Consider the following 19562-nt stretch of genomic DNA (forward strand, 5'->3'; position numbering starts at 1 on the left):
TATCATAAAGGGGTCCTCTCACTTCAGCAAATGGCATTTATCATGTAGAGAAAGGTAATACAAGGCACTTACTAATGTATTGTGATTTTCCATATTGCTTCCTTTGCTGGCTGGATTCATTTTTCCATCACATTATACACTGCTCGTTTCCAGGGGTTACGACCACCCTGTAATCTATCAGAGGTGGTCGTGCCAGCCTATAGGTACCATACGTGGATCCGGCCACCAGAGGGTCCGGCGATTTTTCCTATAGTGTGCAAGCACGACCACAGGGTGGTCATAACCCCTGGAAACGGGCAGTGTATAATGTGATGGGAAAAATGAATCAAGCCAGCAATGGAGGCAATATGGAGAATCACAATACATTAGTAAGTGCCCTGTATTGACTTTCTCTACGTGATAAATGCCACTTCCTGAATGTGAGACAATTTCTTTAAAGGGGTTTCCACACCTAATATTTATTTTATTTATTTTAATTTTATTTATTTATTTATTACAAACAATTGGCAGAGGTATAAAATAAAAGAGCAGTATACTCACCTTTCTGTCACTCCCGAGCTGACGCTTGTTTATGCCTCAGTGGTGAGACGACGTGACAACATCACTGTAGAGATGTGTCTATGCCACCGAGGTGACTGCTGGAGCCGGTAATTGGCTGCAATGGTCACATAGCGAACCAGGGAGGTGTCAGCACAGGACTGTTTGTTATTTTACTTCATTGTCAGCTAAGGGATAGGTCATCAGTATGAGATCGGTGGGGGTAAGACTCCATGCACCCCTGCTGAAAGAGCTGCAGTGCACTGCGGTGTCCTCAGAGCATACCAAGCACAGCGCCATACATTGCATGGTGGCCGTGCTTGGTATCGCAGCTCAGACCCATTCACTTCAATCAGATGTGACCCATGACCTTGGCTAAGCTGCGAGCGCCGGTGTCTTCTTAATCAGCTGATTGATGGGGGTCCCGGGTGTCGGACCACTGATCAGATACCGATGACCTATCCAGAGCATAGGTCATCAGTATAAAAGTCTTGGAAAATAGGATTACGTTTGAGGGGGGTAGGGGCAAAATTTGATTTAAAAACTATAAAACTCATGTAACACCTCAGCAACACTGTAAGGGTTGAAGTCCAATGCTGAATATACCGCCCGTGTCTAATACGTGAGAACTAACACTACTGCATCATTAATATGCTGTCGAAGCTTCCTGAATAAAATGATCAGCTCTATAATAAAAGAAATGCTTGTATAGTAAACACTCATCATTAGTAAGCCTGTGAAACCAAAAAATGGCTTAGAATTATAATACTGAACATATGCAGCCCCCCATACACTGGAGTGGTGTGTAATACTGCTGGGCACACGGTTTACGATCTTGTCCTTTGTCTGGAGACCTTCCTAGGCCGTATGAATGTGCTTATACTGTCTTCTCATCTCCCCCGGCCTCTAGGACACGGGCAGGTGCCGCTTCAGGATCTCCTTTGACGACTGTGGAATGCTGTCCGGGAAAATGACCTCAAACTCAACCAGAAGGTCTCCACGTTGATCTGGGTTTTTTGGAAGAGGGAGTCCGTACCCAATAATCCTTCGTCTCATTCCAGGTTTAATGACTTCATTTATTGTCATGGGGATGTTCCTAGTGTCTAAGGTGGGCACCGTGATTGAAGAGCCGCACAAAGCCTGGAAATATAGAGAACAATGCACGTTACAGACATTTCTCAAGCAGAGAGGGAGCGCTACTAAAGGGAGCGCTACTAGAGACGAGGAGCGTTACTAGAGGGAGCGCTCTAGAAGCTAGAGGGAGCGTACTAGAGGGAGCGCTACTAGCTTACTAGAGGGAGCGTACTAGAGGGAGCGCTACTAGAGGGAGCGCTACTAGAGGGAGCGCTACTAGAGGGAGCGTACTAGAGGGAGCGTACTAGAGGGAGCGCTACTGAGGGAGCGCTACTAGAGGGAGCGTTACTAGAGGAGCGTTTCTAGAGGGAGCGCTACTAGAGGGAGCGCACTAGAGGGGAGCTACTAGAGGGAGCATTACTAGAGGGAGCGTACTAGAGGGAGCGCTACTAGAGGGAGCGCTACTAGAGGGAGCGTTACTAGAGGGAGCATTACTAGAGGGAGCGCTACTAGAGGGAGCGCTACTAGAGGGAGCGTTACTAGAGGGAGCATTACTAGAGGGAGCGCTACTAGAGGGAGCGCTACTAGAGGGAGCGCTACTAGAGGGAGCATTACTAGAGGGAGCGCTACTAGAGGGAGCGCTACTAGAGGGAGCGCTACTAGAGGGAGCGTTACTAGAGGGAGCGCTACTAGAGGGAGCGCTACTAGAGGGAGCGCTACTAGAGGGAGCGTTACTAGAGGGAGCGCTACTAGAGGGAGCGTTACTAGAGGGAGCGCTACTAGAGGGAGCGTTACTAGAGGAAGCGCTACTAGAGGGAGCGTTACTAGAGGGAGCGCTACTAGAGGGAGCGTTACTAGAGGGAGCGCTACTAGAGGGAGCGCTACTAGAGGGAGCGCTACTAGAGGGAGCGTTACTAGAGGGAGCGCTACTAGAGGGAGCGTTACTAGAGGGAGCGCTACTAGAGGGAGCGCTACTAGAGGGAGCGCTACTAGAGGGAGCGCTACTAGAGGGAGCGTTACTAGAGGGAGCGTTACTAGAGGGAGCGCTACTAGAGGGAGCGCTACTAGAGGGAGCGTTACTAGAGGGAGCGCTACGTAAGGGAGCGCTACTAGAGGGAGCGCTACTAGAGGGAGCGTTACTAGAGGGAGCTTCTAGAGGGAGCGTTACTAGAGGGAGCGCTACTAGAGGGAGCGTTACTAGAGGGAGCGCTACTAGAGGGAGCGTTACTAGAGGGAGCTACTAGAGGGAGCGTTACTAGAGGGAGCGCTACTAGAGGGAGCGTTACTAGAGGGAGCGCTACTAGAGGGAGCGTTACTAGAGGGAGCGCTACTAGAGGGAGCGTTACTAGAGGGAGCGCTACTAGAGGGAGCGTACTAGAGGGAGCGCTACTAGAGGGAGCGTCTACTAGGGGCTACTAGAGGGAGCGCTACTAGAGGGAGCGCTACTAGAGGGAGCGTTACTAGAGGGAGCGCTACTAGAGGGAGCGCTACTAGAGGGAGCGTTACTAGAGGGAGCGCTACTAGAGGGAGCGCTACTAGAGGGAGCGTTACTAGAGGGAGCGCTACTAGAGGGAGCGTTACTAGAGGGAGCGCTAAGAGGGAGCTTACTAGAGGGAGAGGAGCGTTACTAGAGGGAGCGCTACTAGAGGGAGCGCTACTAGAGGGAGCGTTACTAGAGGGAGCGCTACTAGAGGGAGCGCTACTAGAGGGAGCGCTATTAGAGGGAGCGTTACTAGAGGGAGCGTTACTAGAGGGAGCGCTACTAGAGGGAGCGAGCGCTACTAGAGGGAGCGCTACTAGAGGGAGCGTTACTAGAGGGAGCGTTACTAGAGGGAGCGCTACTAGAGGGAGCGCTACTAGAGGGAGCGTTACTAGAGGGAGCGTTACTAGAGGGAGCGTTACTAGAGGAAGCGCTACTAGAGCCATTAATCTAACTGCCTATTTTTGTCCGCAAAACGGCAGCTCGGATGTGGACCAAAGCACCGGTCGTGTGCACAAGGCCTAATCCATATGTAAATAAACAGTTAAAAAATAACTGTCTATATTTTTTTTATTTGCTACTTTATTACAGCTAGGCATGTATTCCTGAGTTAGGCTACTCTCACGCTGGCGTTTTGGCTTTCCGTTTGCGATATCCGTTCAGGGCTCTCACAAGCGGTTTTGCCCTAATGCATTCTGGACGGAAAAAAAGGATCCGCTCAGAATGCATCAGTTTGCCTCCGTTCCGTCCCCATTCCGCTCTGGAGGCTGCCTGCAGCGTTTTGGTGTCCGTCTGACAAAACTGAGGCAAACGTTTTGACACACAATGTAAGTCAATAGGGACGGATCCGTTTTCACTGACACAATCTGGCACAATAGAAAACGGATCCGTAAAATACAACTCTGCCCGCAAAAATGGGCCTTCAAACAGCTATGTTTGTAAGTCCTTAGGGCCCAAACAGGAGAAGCTGTTTTGTTGGTTCGTAGCTAGAAACGCGTGTGTGGAGATCTGATCTGCAAGTATGTGTGAAATCCCCAAGCTTCACAGTGAGGTAGTACTAGTGAGGTACTAGTACAAGTGAGGTAGCACTAGTAGTATCAGGTGGAGCACGTGACCGCCTTCTGTCAATTTGAACTCGCCTACAACACGTTTTAGTTTTTTTTCTCCAGGGCCACTTTAAGTCCCCAGTCCGCCCCTGGATGCGTTTGGCATATGCATCAGGAACTAGAGCCTAACAGTACCCGACCTAGACAATCCTCCGTGAACCCCAAACTACACTTCAGACTGGAATGCTAAACGTTATCTAAAATGACACATTGTAGCAAACTGCTACTGGTGATGCACTGAGCCCTGAGAGGATTGTCTAAACTGGATACAATTGTAACAAACCCTCAGCTCTTAGGCCTCTTGCACACGAACATGTGCTCCCCGTGCTGCGGCCCGCAAATTGCGGGCTGCAATGCACGAACACCCACCGTGGGGCAGCCGCAGTGGATCGCGGACCTATTCACTTTGATGGGTCCGCGATACGGCCATTCCGCAAAAAGACAGGACATGTTCTATCTTTTTGCGGAACGGAAGTACGAGACGAAACCCTGCGGAAGCACTCCGTAGTGCTTCCATAGGGTTCTGTTCCGTGCTTCCGTTCCGCATCTCCGGATTTGCAGACCCATTGAAGTGAATGGGTCCGCATCCATGACCACGGAATGGTGCCTGTGTATTGCGGATCCGCAAATGCGGTCCGCAGTACGGCCACGGGGCGCCCACGTTAGTGTGCAAGAGGCCTTAGGCCCCTTTCACACGGGCGAGTATTCCGCGCGGATGCGATGCGTGAGTTGAACGCATTGCACCCGCACTGAATCCGGACCCATTCATTTCTATGGGGCTGTGCACACGAGCAGTGATTTTCACGCATCACTTTTGCGTTGCGTGAAAATCGCAGCATGCTCTATATTCTGCGTTTTTCAGGCAACGCAGGCCCCATAGAAGTGAATGGGGCCGCGTGAAAATCGCAAGCATCCGCAAGCAAGTGCGGATGCGGTGCGATTTTTGCGCATGGTTGCTAGGAGACGATCGGGATAGGGACCCGATCTTTATTATTTTCCCTTATAACATGGTTATAAGGGAAAATAATAGCATTCTGAATACAGAATGAATAGTAAAACAGCGCTGGAGGGGTTAAAAAAAATAATAATATTAACTCACCGAGTCCACTTGATCGCGTAGTTGCGGATCTCTGTCTTCTTCTGTAATGTTGAGCTGCCGGCTAAGGACCTGTGGTGACGTCACATCACATGATCCAATCACATGGTCCCTCACCATGGTGTTGAACTATGTGATTGGACCATGTGATGAGCACAGTGACGTCATCAAAGGTCCTATTCCTGTGCACAGCAAAGAAGAAGACAGAAGAGATGCCGGCTGCGCGATCAAGTGGATTAAGGTGAGTTAAATAATTTTTTTAATTTTTTTTAACCCCTCCAGCGCTATTTTACTATGCATTCTGTTTTCAGAATGCTATTATTTTCCCTTATAACCATGTTATAAGGGAAAATAATACAATCTACAGAACACCGATCCCAAGCCCGAACTTCTGTGAAGAAGTTCGGGTACCAAACATGCGCGATTTTTCTCACGCGCGTGCAAAACGCATTACAATGTTTTGCACTCGCGCGGAAAAATCGTGCATTTTCCCGCAACGCACCCGCACCTTATCCGGGCAAAAAACATGACGCCCGTGTGAAAGAGGCCTTAGAAGTATCGGGTCTGAACAGATTTTCAGCCTTTGAATGTAAACAACAATGGGGGAGATTTACAATTGCAAATGAGCCGTTATAGTGGCATGCATGCTCTACACTACATTTATTAGGAGTTTCAGGTGTTTTTTTGCCTCTGACAAGGGAGCGTGGCTTAGAAAATAGATGTGGTTCGGTGGGCAGGGGTGTGGCATCTTAAAGGGGTATTCCAGAATTTGAATCCTGATGGTCTATGCTCAGGGTATCTCACCTATCAGTTATTCTAGAGCAGGCATGGCCAACCTGTGGCTCTCCAGCTGTTGTAAAACTACAACTCCCACCATGCCATGCTGTAGGCTGCTAGCTGTAGGCAGTCTGGGCATGCTGGGAGTTGTAGTTTTGCAAATGTTGGAGAGCCTCAGGTTGGCCATGCCTGCTCTAGAGCATCGGTACTACATAGCTCCATCTATTGTGTAGTAGACAGAGCTGGTAGCTGCAGCGCTGATGACACTCACATCAATGAAGTTACCAGCAAGGCCCACTAAACAATGGAAAAGAAGCTGTGTAGTTCCAGCGCCGTAGCTACTCGGAAACAGCTGATTGGAAGGGGTGCGGGGTGTCAGATAACGATGTGATGACCTATCCTAGGACAGGCCATCAACATTAAAATCCTGGAATACCTCTTTAAGATGTGGTAAAGTGCAACAAAATTTCACCAGCCAATTAAAGGGGTTGAGCAGCGCTAGTAGACTGATGACCTATCGGCAGGGCGGGTCATCAATATCGGATCAGACTACCGCCACCCCACCAACCAGCTGTTTGAAGAGGCCACAGCGCTCATGCAAATACTGTGGCCCCTTCACCATATAACTGCAAGCCGTCTAAGGGCTCATGCACACGACTGCAAAACACGGATGCCGGGCGTGTGCGTTCCACAATTTGCGGAACGGAATGGGAGACCCAAGATAGAAATGCCTATTCTTGTGTGCAAAACGGACAAGAATAGGACATGTTCTATTTTTTTTTGGGGGGGGGGTGGGGAGCCACGGATCGGAGCAATGGATGCAGACAGTACACGGGCCACATTGAAGTGAATGAGTCCACGTCCGAGCCGCAGTTTTTGACAACAGTTGTGTGCATGAGCCCTAACTTGTGGCGGCGGTGTACAAATCCTCATCCCATTTGCTTGAAGACGCCACGGCCTCTATAAACAGCTGATCGGCGGGGGCGCCGGTAGTCTGACCCCCGCTTATCTGATATTGATTACCTATCCTGAGGACAGGTCATCAATATACAATCACTGCACAGCCCCTTTAATAAGCATTATGAACTAAGACTAGACAACCGGATTTGTCATTCAGCATTGGCCACTGTGATAAATCTGCTGCGTCTTGAGACGGTCTAATCTTCACCTACGCTATCCATATCTTAAAGTAAATGTTTCTATTCAGTGACAGCAATCAAAGGCAGAGGGTAATCGTTCTGTAAGGCCTCATGCACACGACCGTTGTGTGTTTTGCGGCCCCATTGAAGTGAATGGGTCCGCATCCAAGCCGCAAAAAAACTGCGGCTCGGATGCGGACCAAAACAACGGTCGTGTGCATGAGGCCTAAAAAAATAAAAATAAAAAAAAAGGCAGAAATCTGATACCTCTCGTAGGCTGATCTGAACAGGACACACGATGTTTGAACCATCTCTCTTAAAATGTGCATGAGGCTTGTCCTTAATAACAAAAACGACATCGGCAGGAATGGTCATGGGTGCCTCGTCTCCCTCCTTGGGGAATGTGATTTTGGTGCCTTCTTTCCATCCTTTCTTTATCTCGATTGTAAGGATCTTATCCTCAGTCCGTACTGATCTTCCATCGGGATTCATCCTCTTCCTGGAGATCCTCATCCTTTTGGTGCCTCCGTGGTAAATCTCTTCCAAAGATACCTTTAGCTCGTGAATAATCGGTGGGTCCTGTTTACGCCGGATTTGACCGACTTGATTCTTTTCCCTTGGAAACCCATTCATGCCAAAGCTAGAAAATGAGCTAAAGGGATCGCCGTCCAACTCCATGTCCTCCTCGTCTCGGCCTCCGGGCATCCTTCTTCCGAAGAACATTTCAAATGGGTTTGCTCCACCAAAAAATGCAGCAAAGGTGGCATGTGGATCTCCGTGGAACGTGTAGTGGAAGTTTCCTCCATGTCCGTTTTGTGTTCCAGGTCCTCCTTTAAGCCCTAGAATTAATAACAGAAACACATTACAGCAGGTTTCCCACAAGACTTTCATACAATGTCATTTCTGGACACCCCACAGGTTTACTCCTTGTACTGTTTCAAAGCAAACGCGGGGTGTCACTTTTTACAAGATGAGGCTTTCTCCCCAATTCTGTTTATGGAGAGATAAAAATCTACAGCTTTATGTTTCCTACTAAATATTACTTTTTATGATGTCTGTAATGCTATAATACATACATAACTTGTGTTTTAAAGGGATTATCCCATGACTAATGAGAATCAGACATCATACAGTCCGTGACAATCTCTTTCTAACAAAGCTAGAACCAGCCCTGTACCTCACATGGGTCCAGAGATCTCCCCAATCATTGCTCTGCTAGATTTAGATCTGCTCAAGGGGAGTGTCTTTTCTGCTGCAGCTCAGGGGGCGTGTCCATGCTCTGCCTATTACAGCTCAGGGGGCGTGTCCATGCTCTGCCTATCACAGCTCAGGAAGGCAGTTGAAGAATGAAACTGAGCATGTGCGGCCATCTCAGTGAGCAGGACAAAGAGCAAACAGCAGGTGGCGCTATACAGATAGATTTAAGTGAATAACTCAGCGGCTATACAATATTTTTAATTACACCCAATTACAAAAGTATTCAGATCCAGGTGCTGGTTTGAAAACTGTAAAATATCTTTAGTGGGACAACCCCTTTAAGCTTTGGCCAAGAGTGATTCCAGCCGACTTCCCAAACACATGCACCCCAAGCCAAACATGCATGCATTTTGGAATGGGGAAAGAAGCCACTGCAAGGCCCCTCCTGTAGCGGCTTATTCCCCTACGGACACTACAGGCCCATGCATATGTCGAACTTGACATGGCTTCTGCACCAAAATCCACGGAGCCCTTACTCTGGTGTGAATCTTAATCTTCCGTCAGAGATCCGTTATTTTTGGCGGGAGAAAAAGCACTTTTTCCTCAAGTCCGAAATAATTGATCTGTGACGTAAGTGACACAAACTGATCATAACTTATGCTCGAACTAACAGATCCGTCTTCTTTTTTAATGTTTCTGTTCTTCTGATGGATCGACGCTAAATGGAGATGTGAACCCGGCCATGTACGTGCGAGGCCACCTTTACTCTCCACTCACAATCAGAGAAGTATTGCATAAGCCGACATGCGCACCTGAGCTTGTACAATACGCCACGGTCTGCTGTACTGCATATTAATGTATAGCGGTGGTCTCCAACCTATGGCTCTTCATCTGTTGCAAAACAATAGCTCCCAGCACGCCAGGTCTGATTTTTATTAGGACCGCTACCTGCGTGGTCACATCCTTCACTTATGTATCTGACCGAGGAACTCCGCACAGAAATCCATGTGTGTGCAGCTCTGGAACAGAAGGTGTGAGTGAGGAACACCGATCAAAGTATCCGTATGGTGATGTGAATATAGCAATACCTCGCTCATCCAGAACTGGAGCACACAAGGTTTTTTGTTGTTGTTGTTGTTTTTTTGGTCCAGGAGCCAAATTGTCAAGTGCTACTAATTAAAGGAGCCGCAATAAAATTTGGACAAGGTGAATTACACAACTAAAGATCAGACGTAGTGCCCAATTGGGATTTTGAAAAACATTGCTGCTTTCCTCTGTCCACAGGTCATGTCTGGTATTGCAGCTCAGCTCTATTGAAATGAATGGGAGTAAGCTGCAATGTCACACACAACCTGTAGACAAGTGTTTTTAAAAATAAAAAAAAGCAGCCGTGTTTTTCTAATTCTTGATAACCCCTTTTAAAGCTCACTGTCATCGAACGGGCACTTTAACAAAGAAAAAGGGCATGGATTTTAGAGTGTTAAAGGGGTGGTCCAAGTTATGGAAATACTTCCTTGGCAGCAGAAAAAGTAGAAAAATAATAAATTAAGTCATACCACTTATGACCACTTTTCTAACCCTCCCATTTGCAGCGCGACATTCCATACGCATCTCGTCACCATGCAGCCAATCACTGGCCTCAGCAGCGTTCGGCGCGTCACTGCAGAGGCCAGTGATTGGCTAGATCAGTGATGCGGCGTGTATGGGATGTCACTGCTGCAGCCAGGTAAAAAAAAAAAAAAAACATGACGGGGAGGACTGTAGGCAACAAAAGGGGCGTGTGTGCCTTTTCACTTTGGATGCCAGACAAAATTACATCTCCAAATTCCGAGAGCTGCAAAATGGGAGCTCATTGTACACTTAGGCCTTGTTCCCTTCTCCGTTTAGAAGATCCAGCGCAAATGGCAGCTGTCGGTCAAAAAAAAACGTTGCCGACACCCGCCATTGCAGTCAATGGGGATCCGGGGTGAAGCAACGTGAATCCGGCGACAACGTGGATCCTAACGGAGATGTGAACGAGGAAGGGGGGGGGGGAGGTGCTGTTTCAATTTTTGCCTCAGACAGCACAAAGGCTATGTGCCCCCCTGCCCCTGGCCACAAAGCACTGAGGGAAGGGGGGCCCCCAACCTTAGTTTAGCTACACCCGGCCCATGAGCCTTAGTTTAGCTACTACCCCTGGCTGCAAACATGGCAATTGCTCGCTGAATGCTGATTTTATCTGTTTGTCTCCCACGCGCAGTAGGAGGTTTTTTTTCTTTTTTGTCACAGGTCTTAAAAAATGTTCACCATGAAAATGCAAATAAGATCTGACGGCCTAACTGCTGAAATATCAACCACTACAGTGACCCTCACTGTACAAGCTCCATTATATTCAGCAGCTGGATCACTGTCTGGATGACAGCAGCGACCGGTCATTATTTGGGAGGTGTCCAGAATGGAAGCAAATTCCAGCTTTTTATACGACTTGTAAGGCCGAGGACCACGTAAATGCAACTCGCTGGCAATGCCAAAGAAACTGGAGACAAAATGAAACATGTGGCGCTGGCATTTCCTAGAGTAAACACTGAATGGGCGGTGCTGACGGAAAGATTACATTCCTGGAGCTCACAGCGACTGTACCGGGCTTTATATATACAAGAACGGGCGCACACAACGGCCGAGAATCGAGGAAGACCCAAGGGTGCAAGTGTCTGGCAGAGGCAAGACTTTAAAGGGAACCTGTCACCGGGATTTTGTGTATAGAGCTGAGGACATGGGCTGCTAGATGGCCGCTAGCACATCCGCAATACCCAGTCCCCATAGCTCTGTGTGCTTTTATTGTGTAAAAAAACCTGATTTGATCCATATGCAAATTAACCTGAGATGAGTCCGGTCCCTGACTCATCTCACGTACAGGACTCATCTCAGGTTAATTTGCATATGTATCAAATCGTTTTTTTTTTACACAATGTAACATAGCTAGAAGCAGACGTACTATCCTGCAAACCACACATAGAGAGCAGAAGTCTACATTCCTGCCAAATATTGCCTACACCTGCTGGGACCAAGAGACCAAAAGCTGTATACTGTTTTGGATGCAAGTTATTTCAAGTAAAGCAAGTTTGAACTTCATCTAAAGGTCTGGACATCATTATTCTGCAAAGTTCCTCTATTACTCCCACTATCACTACACTCAAATTTATTGCAAAGTGAGCCAGGAGTCCAGGCCGTACCCAGGTAGGAGACAGCGTGGACACAACTACCACAACACTACAGAGACATTATAGGCCATTACACCACTCTGGCATTCCTAACTGGGACGTGCATTATAACACCTTGGAAGTCGGGGCCCTGGATAGTACATAGAAACATAGAATGTGTCGGCAGATAAGAACCATTTGGCCATCTAGTCTGCCCAATATACGGAGTACTATGGATAGCCCCTGGCCCTATCTTATATGAAGGATGGCCTATGCCTATCCCATGCATGCTTAAACTCCTTCACTGTATTTGCAGCTACCACTTCTGCAGGAAAGGCTATTCCATGCAGCCACTACTCTCTCAGTAAAGTAATACTTCCTGATATTACCTTTTAAACCTTTGCCCCTCTAATTTAAAAACTGTGTCCTCTTGTGGTAGTTTTTCTTCTTATAAATATTCTACTCCTCCTTTACCGAGTTGATTCCCTTTATGTATTTAAAAGTTTCTATCATATCCCTCTGTCTCTTCTTCTTCCAAACTATACATATTAAGGTCCTTTAACCTTTCCTGGTGCGCACGCTGCAATTGGCGTCACGGCAAATACAGAATATTATCCACCCGAACCTCGCCACTGCACATCTGACCTGCTTCTTTTTTTTTTCCGGATGAGATTTTAATGGGACTGCAAAAAATGCGGACGGCACATTGTACGCTGTCTGCATCCGTACGTCCCTTCTGCAAACCGGATAGAACATTTTTAACAACGGGAAAATGCGTACGTGCACGGGCCGGTTATCTGTGTTTTTTGGACCACAAACCGTATACAATTGTGCGCATGGGGCCTAATTATAAGCATTGGTGGGGAATTCACGATATCCTCCCCCCCCCCTCCCTCATATCACTTGCTGATGAAAGCCATAGGCAACTAATCCGCTTCTCTTTTGCACCAGAATTAGTAAATCTCCCTGAATGACCTGCATTTATTCTGCGGGGGAAATGCTTCCAATCTTACATACAAGCGTTAGCGATACACTTGTGGATAATAATAAGCCTTTATACAAAGAGGATCTGCCAAAAATGGCACTTTTCCTTAAGGTGGGTGAGGTGCCTCGAAAGGTAGTTGTCAAGGAGATCGCCGATCTTTATGACGGCTGCGTAATTCCAAATTTGCGACAATGAACGTTGCCATGGATATAAAAATGCAAGATTTTGTATCTTGCATATAAAACACTCTGATAACTTCGCAATCCTTGTGACAGCTGCGTGCCGCGAACACTTCACGGACCTTTTATCCATCTGAAAAAGAGGTTGTCTACTTTGGATAATTCCCGTTTAAAGGGGTCGTATCACCATCAAGGGTTCGGCTACACAGCGATCTTGGCTGCATAGAAATTAATCGGGTCGTAGCGCATACAAGACCGCGACCCCAGAATTGCAAAAAAAAAATCCAGCAGTGTTAGTTTTTTGCGATTCTGGGATTGTGGTCGCAGCACATGTACGAGTCGTGCTCTGCCCCATTCATTTCTATGCTGGCACCTTTACGCTGCAATCCTTGGGCGTGACATGTGTCGCGCGACAGAGATCCCTGTTTATCCGTACCCTAAATATTTTTTTTTTTATATATACTCCAGCATAAAAAAAGTTACTTTGGCAATTTAATTTCTGTTACAAAAATGCTGCCGTTGTGAGATATGTTCTTTAAAGGGGTTTTGCCATCTCAGACAATGGGGGCATATCGCTAGGATATGCCCCCAATTGTCTGATGGGTGAGGGTCCCACACCTACAATGAGAACAGAGTGGGGAAATGAACGGAGGGTGTGCACTGTGCATGCGCAGCCGCCCTCCATTCATTTCTATGGGGCCGCCGAAAATAGCTTGGCTATTTCCGTCTACCCCATAGAAATTAATGGGAGCAGGGGCCGCGCGCGTGCGGTGCGCTCCCATTCACTTCTATGGGAGCAGCGCTTGGTGATGGACGGACCCCGGGAAATCCCCCCATCCGTTATCCTTGTAGGTGCGGGTCTGTCAGTGCGATCATTCATCCCCGATGCAGTTTCAATCTGCCTATTCAAAGGCCACTCACCCCGCCGGGGATTAGCAACCTCTGGCACTCAAGCTGTTGTGAAACTACAACTCCCAGCATGCTTCATTCACCCTTATGGGAGTTCTGAGAACAGCTCAACAAGTGTCCATGCTGGGACTTGTAGTTTCACAACAGCTGGAGGTTGCTGACCCCTGCACTACGCCATCTAAAATTATTTATACTGCTACTGAAGGAGGTGGCCCCCACCAAATGTTATGCCCAGGGACCACCACCCACCTTAATCCAGCCATGAGCACACACCCTACGAGTTCTGTTTCATATGGTTATATTCTAAGGCTAGGGCTACACGACGACATGTATCGCGCGACAATTTTTAGAATGATAGTCTATGGTGTCGCAGAAAAATCCATCTTGGATGGGTTTTTGCGACTGTCGTGTCGCAGCATGTCGCAGTGCGACACCATAGACAACTATTATAAAAATTGTCGCGCGATACATGTCGTCGTGTAGCCCCAGCCTAAATCTGCTTTCAAGTTAAGAGATCCTGCAAGAACTAACCAGCCAAAGAGATCCAGTGGGATCTGACGAAGCGTCAGAGAGAAAGACTGCGGCTCTGCAAGCTGTGAAGGCTCGGCCTCCTGGCAGCAATCAGTGACTGTGCCTCCTTCAAGCTTATTTTGGATATTTCTCAGGCGCGTTCTCTTGGCTCAGATTTGCTGTTTGCTATTAGAGTTAAGTATCACTCCTGGAATTTGATGACATCATGTAACATTCTCGGTTTCCCGGGCCGGGAGCCAGAGAGCGGCCGTTCATGTATGGATTATATAGGAGCGCTGACATCACTACATCTTCCTCTATGACAGGGCCGGCCAACCTGCGGCTCTCCAGCTGTTGTAAAACTACAACTCCCACCATGCCCTGCTGTAGGCTGATAGCTGTAGCCAGTGTGGGCATGCTGGGAGTTGTAGTTTTGCAACAGCTGGAGAGCCTCAGGTTGGCCATCCCTGCTCTATGACTTCCTGTGGACTGTAAATACTGTAGCAGTGATGTCATCACTCCCCCTCATCCTCTTTTGTGTTATTTGGTCTGATGCTAAGTATGCTGCCAGCGCTTAGGTATCGCTTTGGTCCTAAGCACCCCTATAGTGACATCACTTTATAGGTGTTTTCATGTATATGTGAGATTACATCAGTATTTGGTCTACACACCTTTGACCATTTACCAACAGCTGCAAAACAATTAAAAAATTAAACATACAAAAACATGTAAAAAAAAAAATTTGCTTTTGGATACATATTACACATGCAAAACCATTATAGATTCTGTATATTGATGGGGGGCTAAATCATTATAGATTCTGTATATTGATGGGGGGGCTAAATCATTATAGATTCTGTATATGGATGGGGGGGCTAAATCATTATAGATTCTGTATATTGATGGGGGGGCTAAATCATTATAGATTTTGTATATTAATGGGGGGCTAAATCATTAGATTCTGTATATTAATGGGGGGGCTAAATCATTATAGATTCTGTATATTGATGGGGGGCTAAATAATTATAGATTCTGTATATTAATGGGGGGGCTAAATAATTATAGATTCTGTATATTAATGGGGGGGCTAAATCATTGTAGATTCTGTATATTGATGGGGGGCTAAATCATTATAGATTCTGTATATTGATGGGGGGGCTAAATCATTGTAGATTCTGTATATGGATGGGGGGGCTAAATCATTATAGATTCTGTATATTGATGGGGGGGCTAAATCATTATAGATTCTGTATATTGATGGGGGGCTAAATCATTATAGATTCTGTATATTAATGGGGGGGCTAAATCATTATAGATTCTGTATATTGATGGGGGGGCTAAATCATTATAGATTCTGTATATTGATGGGGGGCTAAATCATTGTAGATTCTGTATATTGATGGGGGGCTAAATCATTATAGATTCTGTATATTAATGGGGGGGCTAAATCATTATAGATTCTGTATATTGATGGGGGGCTAAATCATTGTAGATTCTGTATATTGATGGGGGGCTAAATCATTGTAGATTCTGTATATTAATGGGGGGGCTAAATCATTATAGATTCTGTATATTGATGGGGGGGCTAAATCATTATAGATTCTGTATATTGATGGGGGGCTAAATCATTGTAGATTCTGTATATTGATGGGGGGCTAAATCATTATAGATTCTGTATATTAATGGGGGGGCTAAATCATTATAGATTCTGTATATTGATGGGGGGGCTAAATCATTATAGATTCTGTATATTGATGGGGGGCTAAATCATTATAGATTCTGTATATTAATGGGGGGGCTAAATCATTATAGATTCTGTATATTGATGGGGGGCTAAATCATTATAGATTCTGTATATTGATGGGGGGCTAAATCATTGTAGATTCTGTATATTGATGGGGGGGCTAAATCATTATAGATTCTGTATATTAATGGGGGGGCTAAATCATTATAGATTCTGTATATTGATGGGGGGCTAAATCATTGTAGATTCTGTATATTGATGGGGGGCTAAATCATTATAGATTCTGTATATTGATGGGGGGCTAAATAATTGTAGATTCTGTATATTGATGGGGGGGCTAAATCATTATAGATTCTGTATATTGATGGGGGGCTAAATCATTAGATTCTGTATATTGATGGGGGGGCTAAATAATTTTAGATTCTGTATATTGATGGGGGGCTAAATCATTATAGATTCTGTATATTGATGGGGGGGCTAAATCATTATAGATTCTGTATATTGATGGGGGGGCTAAATCATTATAGATTTTGTATATTAATGGGGGCTAAATCATTAGATTCTGTATATTAATGGGGGGGCTAAATCATTATAGATTCTGTATATTGATGGGGGCTAAATCATTATAGATTCTGTATATTGATGGGGGGGCTAAATAATTATAGATTCTGTATATTAATGGGGGGGCTAAATAATTATAGATTCTGTATATTAATGGGGGGGCTAAATCATTGTAGATTCTGTATATTGATGGGGGGCTAAATCATTATAGATTCTGTATATTGATGGGGGGCTAAATCATTATAGATTCTGTATATTGATGGGGGGCTAAATCATTATAGATTCTGTATATTGATGGGGGGCTAAATCATTATAGATTCTGTATATTAATGGGGGGGCTAAATCATTATAGATTCTGTATATTGATGGGGGGGCTAAATCATTATAGATTCTGTATATTGATGGGGGCTAAATCATTGTAGATTCTGTATATTGATGGGGGGCTAAATCATTGTAGATTCTGTATATTGATGGGGGGCTAAATCATTATAGATTCTGTATATTGATGGGGGGCTAAATCATTATAGATTCTGTATATTAATGGGGGGGGCTAAATCATTATAGATTCTGTATATTGATGGGGGGCTAAATCATTAGATTCTGTATATTAATGGGGGGGCTAAATCATTATAGATTCTGTATATTGATGGGGGGGCTAAATCATTATAGATTCTGTATATTGATGGGGGGGCTAAATCATTAGATTCTGTATATTGATGGGGGGCTAAATCATTGTAGATTCTGTATATTGATGGGGGGCTAAATAATTATAGATTCTGTATATTGATGGGGGGCTAAATAATTATAGATTCTGTATATTGATGGGGGGCTAAATAATTAGATTCTGTATATTGATAGGGGGCTAAATAATTATAGATTCTGTATATTGATAGGGGGCTAAATCATTAGATTCTGTATATTGATGGGGGGGCTAAATCATTGTAGATTCTGTATATTGATAGGAAGCTAACATGTCACTGACCATTAGTAATATGCAGCAGAGCTCCTCACAGTGGCAGAATTGTCCCCTGGGGCACGTACTCCACTTCTTACAGATCACACATGCCATCAGATGGGTGCAGTTGTGGCCCCTGGAACCAACTATGATCCCATGCACCGTAGACTGTGATGCTCTGTAAAGCAGACTGAAAATAGCCCCCGGCTCCTCCACCCGGGGCATTGGCCGTGGTTCCATCAGTCAACGATGGTAAATCTAATCTACTAAATATGTCATCAATAATTTCGAGGGTTTTTAGTATGAATGTCGCAGATAAAAACAATGTAAAGAAAAATACATATATGGCAGCGCTCACATGAACATCAGCACAAAGTCCCATTGAGGATCAATCGATCAGTTGTCCTGCGGATTTTGCCACGAAATACAAAAATCTGCTGTGAGAATATGTCTGAGTTCTGAGCCATACGCTTAATGGATTCCAGAATATATATATTTATATAATTTATACATAGGGCTGCATTTGACCGACAGAGTCCAAAAAGTATCCTCGTCAGGATGATATTCGTCAGCAAACATTTTTTTTCAACTGTATAGAAAATAGCAGCTGACTGCATTTCTCTATACAGAATGGCAGTCAATGGGCGACATATGCCGTGGCATGCCTATACGGTGTTATAGGTGATACGTATACGTCAGGACTCGGAGGGTAAGGCTCAAGCACCCATAGCAATGGCAAGTGACATGACACCTACTATATACAACAGCCTCAATAAAACACAGTGTCCTACATGTACATGACCCGAGTATCAGCTCTACTGCGTTGGGGAAGTTTAATAGCTGTACACCGCTCGTCTCTCTCTATCGCCCTTTCCCAATCCCACTACATAACGCTGTATTACATCCCTTCGGCTAGGTCTACATGACGACATTTGTCGCGCGACACATAGGATGCAACTTTTGTCGCACCAATGTCCACGCGGCAATTTTTATAACGATAGTCTATGGTGTCGCACCGCGACACGCTGCGACTGCGATTCGAAATGGATTTTTCTGCAGCGCGACACCATAGACTATCGTTATAAAAATTGTCGTGCGCGACAAATGTTGCAGTGCGGTTGCGCCCTATGCGTCCCGCGACTTATTGTTTTGCGTAGACCCAGCCTACCGCCTCTCTATACTGTATATACGGCTCCTGCCCGGAGTGTAATCCTATTCACAGATCGTCGCTGTATCCGCACAAGGCACATAAGCCGCCTGCAGACAGAAAGGGCACTGCGTGATTAAAGTCGTCAGGAGTTTCGGAATGATCGCAGCAGCTGCTTCGATAAATCCTAGAAGGAACATGGGGTCTGGCACGGAGGAAAGGGGAAGGGGGGGGGGGGACTATGCAAAGAGATAATAACTAGTCTAACATCGACATCCCCCAAAAACTCAAGTTGATGTCACTTTCATAGATAGCTGCCAAAAAGTCCCCAGCTACGTCCGACAATCCTAAGCGATTTCTGTGCGACATTCGCCTCCCGTCAATGTCATTTTCCTGTCCTATGTTTATTCTGTGTCTGGGAACCTTACGGGATACAGACTGAAAGTGAAGTCCAGAGCATGCGGAAGGTAGCCGCAGATATAAACGGATAATACATACCCTCCTCTCCGTATTCGGATAATACATACCCTCCTCCCCGTATTCGGATAATACATACCCTCCTCCCCGTACTGATCGTAGATCTCCCTCTTCTTGGGGTCGCTCAGCACTTCATAGGCTTCTGCTACCTCCTTGAACTTCTCTTCTGCATGGGCGGACTTGTTCTTGTCCGGGTGCCACTTCAGAGCTTGCTTTCTGTAAGCTTTCTTGATGTCCTCCTCCGAAGCCCCCTTCTCGATGCCCAAAATCGAATAGTAATCTTTCCCCATAGCCCTTCTGACAGCAGGACTGGAATGCTCGGAGCTACTTGTTCCTAGTGGGATGCAAAAAGCGTGTCCCCCCCGAGTGCTCGCCAGTCCATCCCCTCCTGCTCATATATAGAGAGATCGGCTCCCAGCCTCCCATGTACGTCTCTCTGCTGCCTGCAGAATTCACCAGCTCTTTCTAGAAGTTTTTTTTTTTTTTTTTAACAAGCCAAAGCTTTATTGG

The 19562-nt window shown here is 45.9% G+C and overlaps 1 protein-coding gene across 1 annotated transcript; it reads right to left on the reverse strand.

The window, feature by feature from the left end:
- Positions 1-462: 462 nt before the first annotated feature.
- On the reverse strand, positions 463-19498 carry DNAJB4 (DnaJ heat shock protein family (Hsp40) member B4). Its single transcript, XM_040407673.1, has 3 exons — positions 19132-19498; positions 7477-8048; positions 463-1677 (listed from the first exon to the last, which is right to left on the reverse strand). Exons 1-3 carry the CDS (start codon positions 19340-19342, stop codon positions 1444-1446), a joined length of 1017 nt encoding a protein of 338 aa, XP_040263607.1. The 5' UTR covers positions 19343-19498; the 3' UTR covers positions 463-1443.
- Between the last annotated feature and the right edge of the window lie 64 nt (positions 19499-19562).

The sequence above is a fragment of the Bufo bufo genome, chromosome 9 (assembly GCF_905171765.1).
Source record: "Bufo bufo chromosome 9, aBufBuf1.1, whole genome shotgun sequence".
NCBI classification, from domain to species: domain Eukaryota; kingdom Metazoa; phylum Chordata; class Amphibia; order Anura; family Bufonidae; genus Bufo; species Bufo bufo.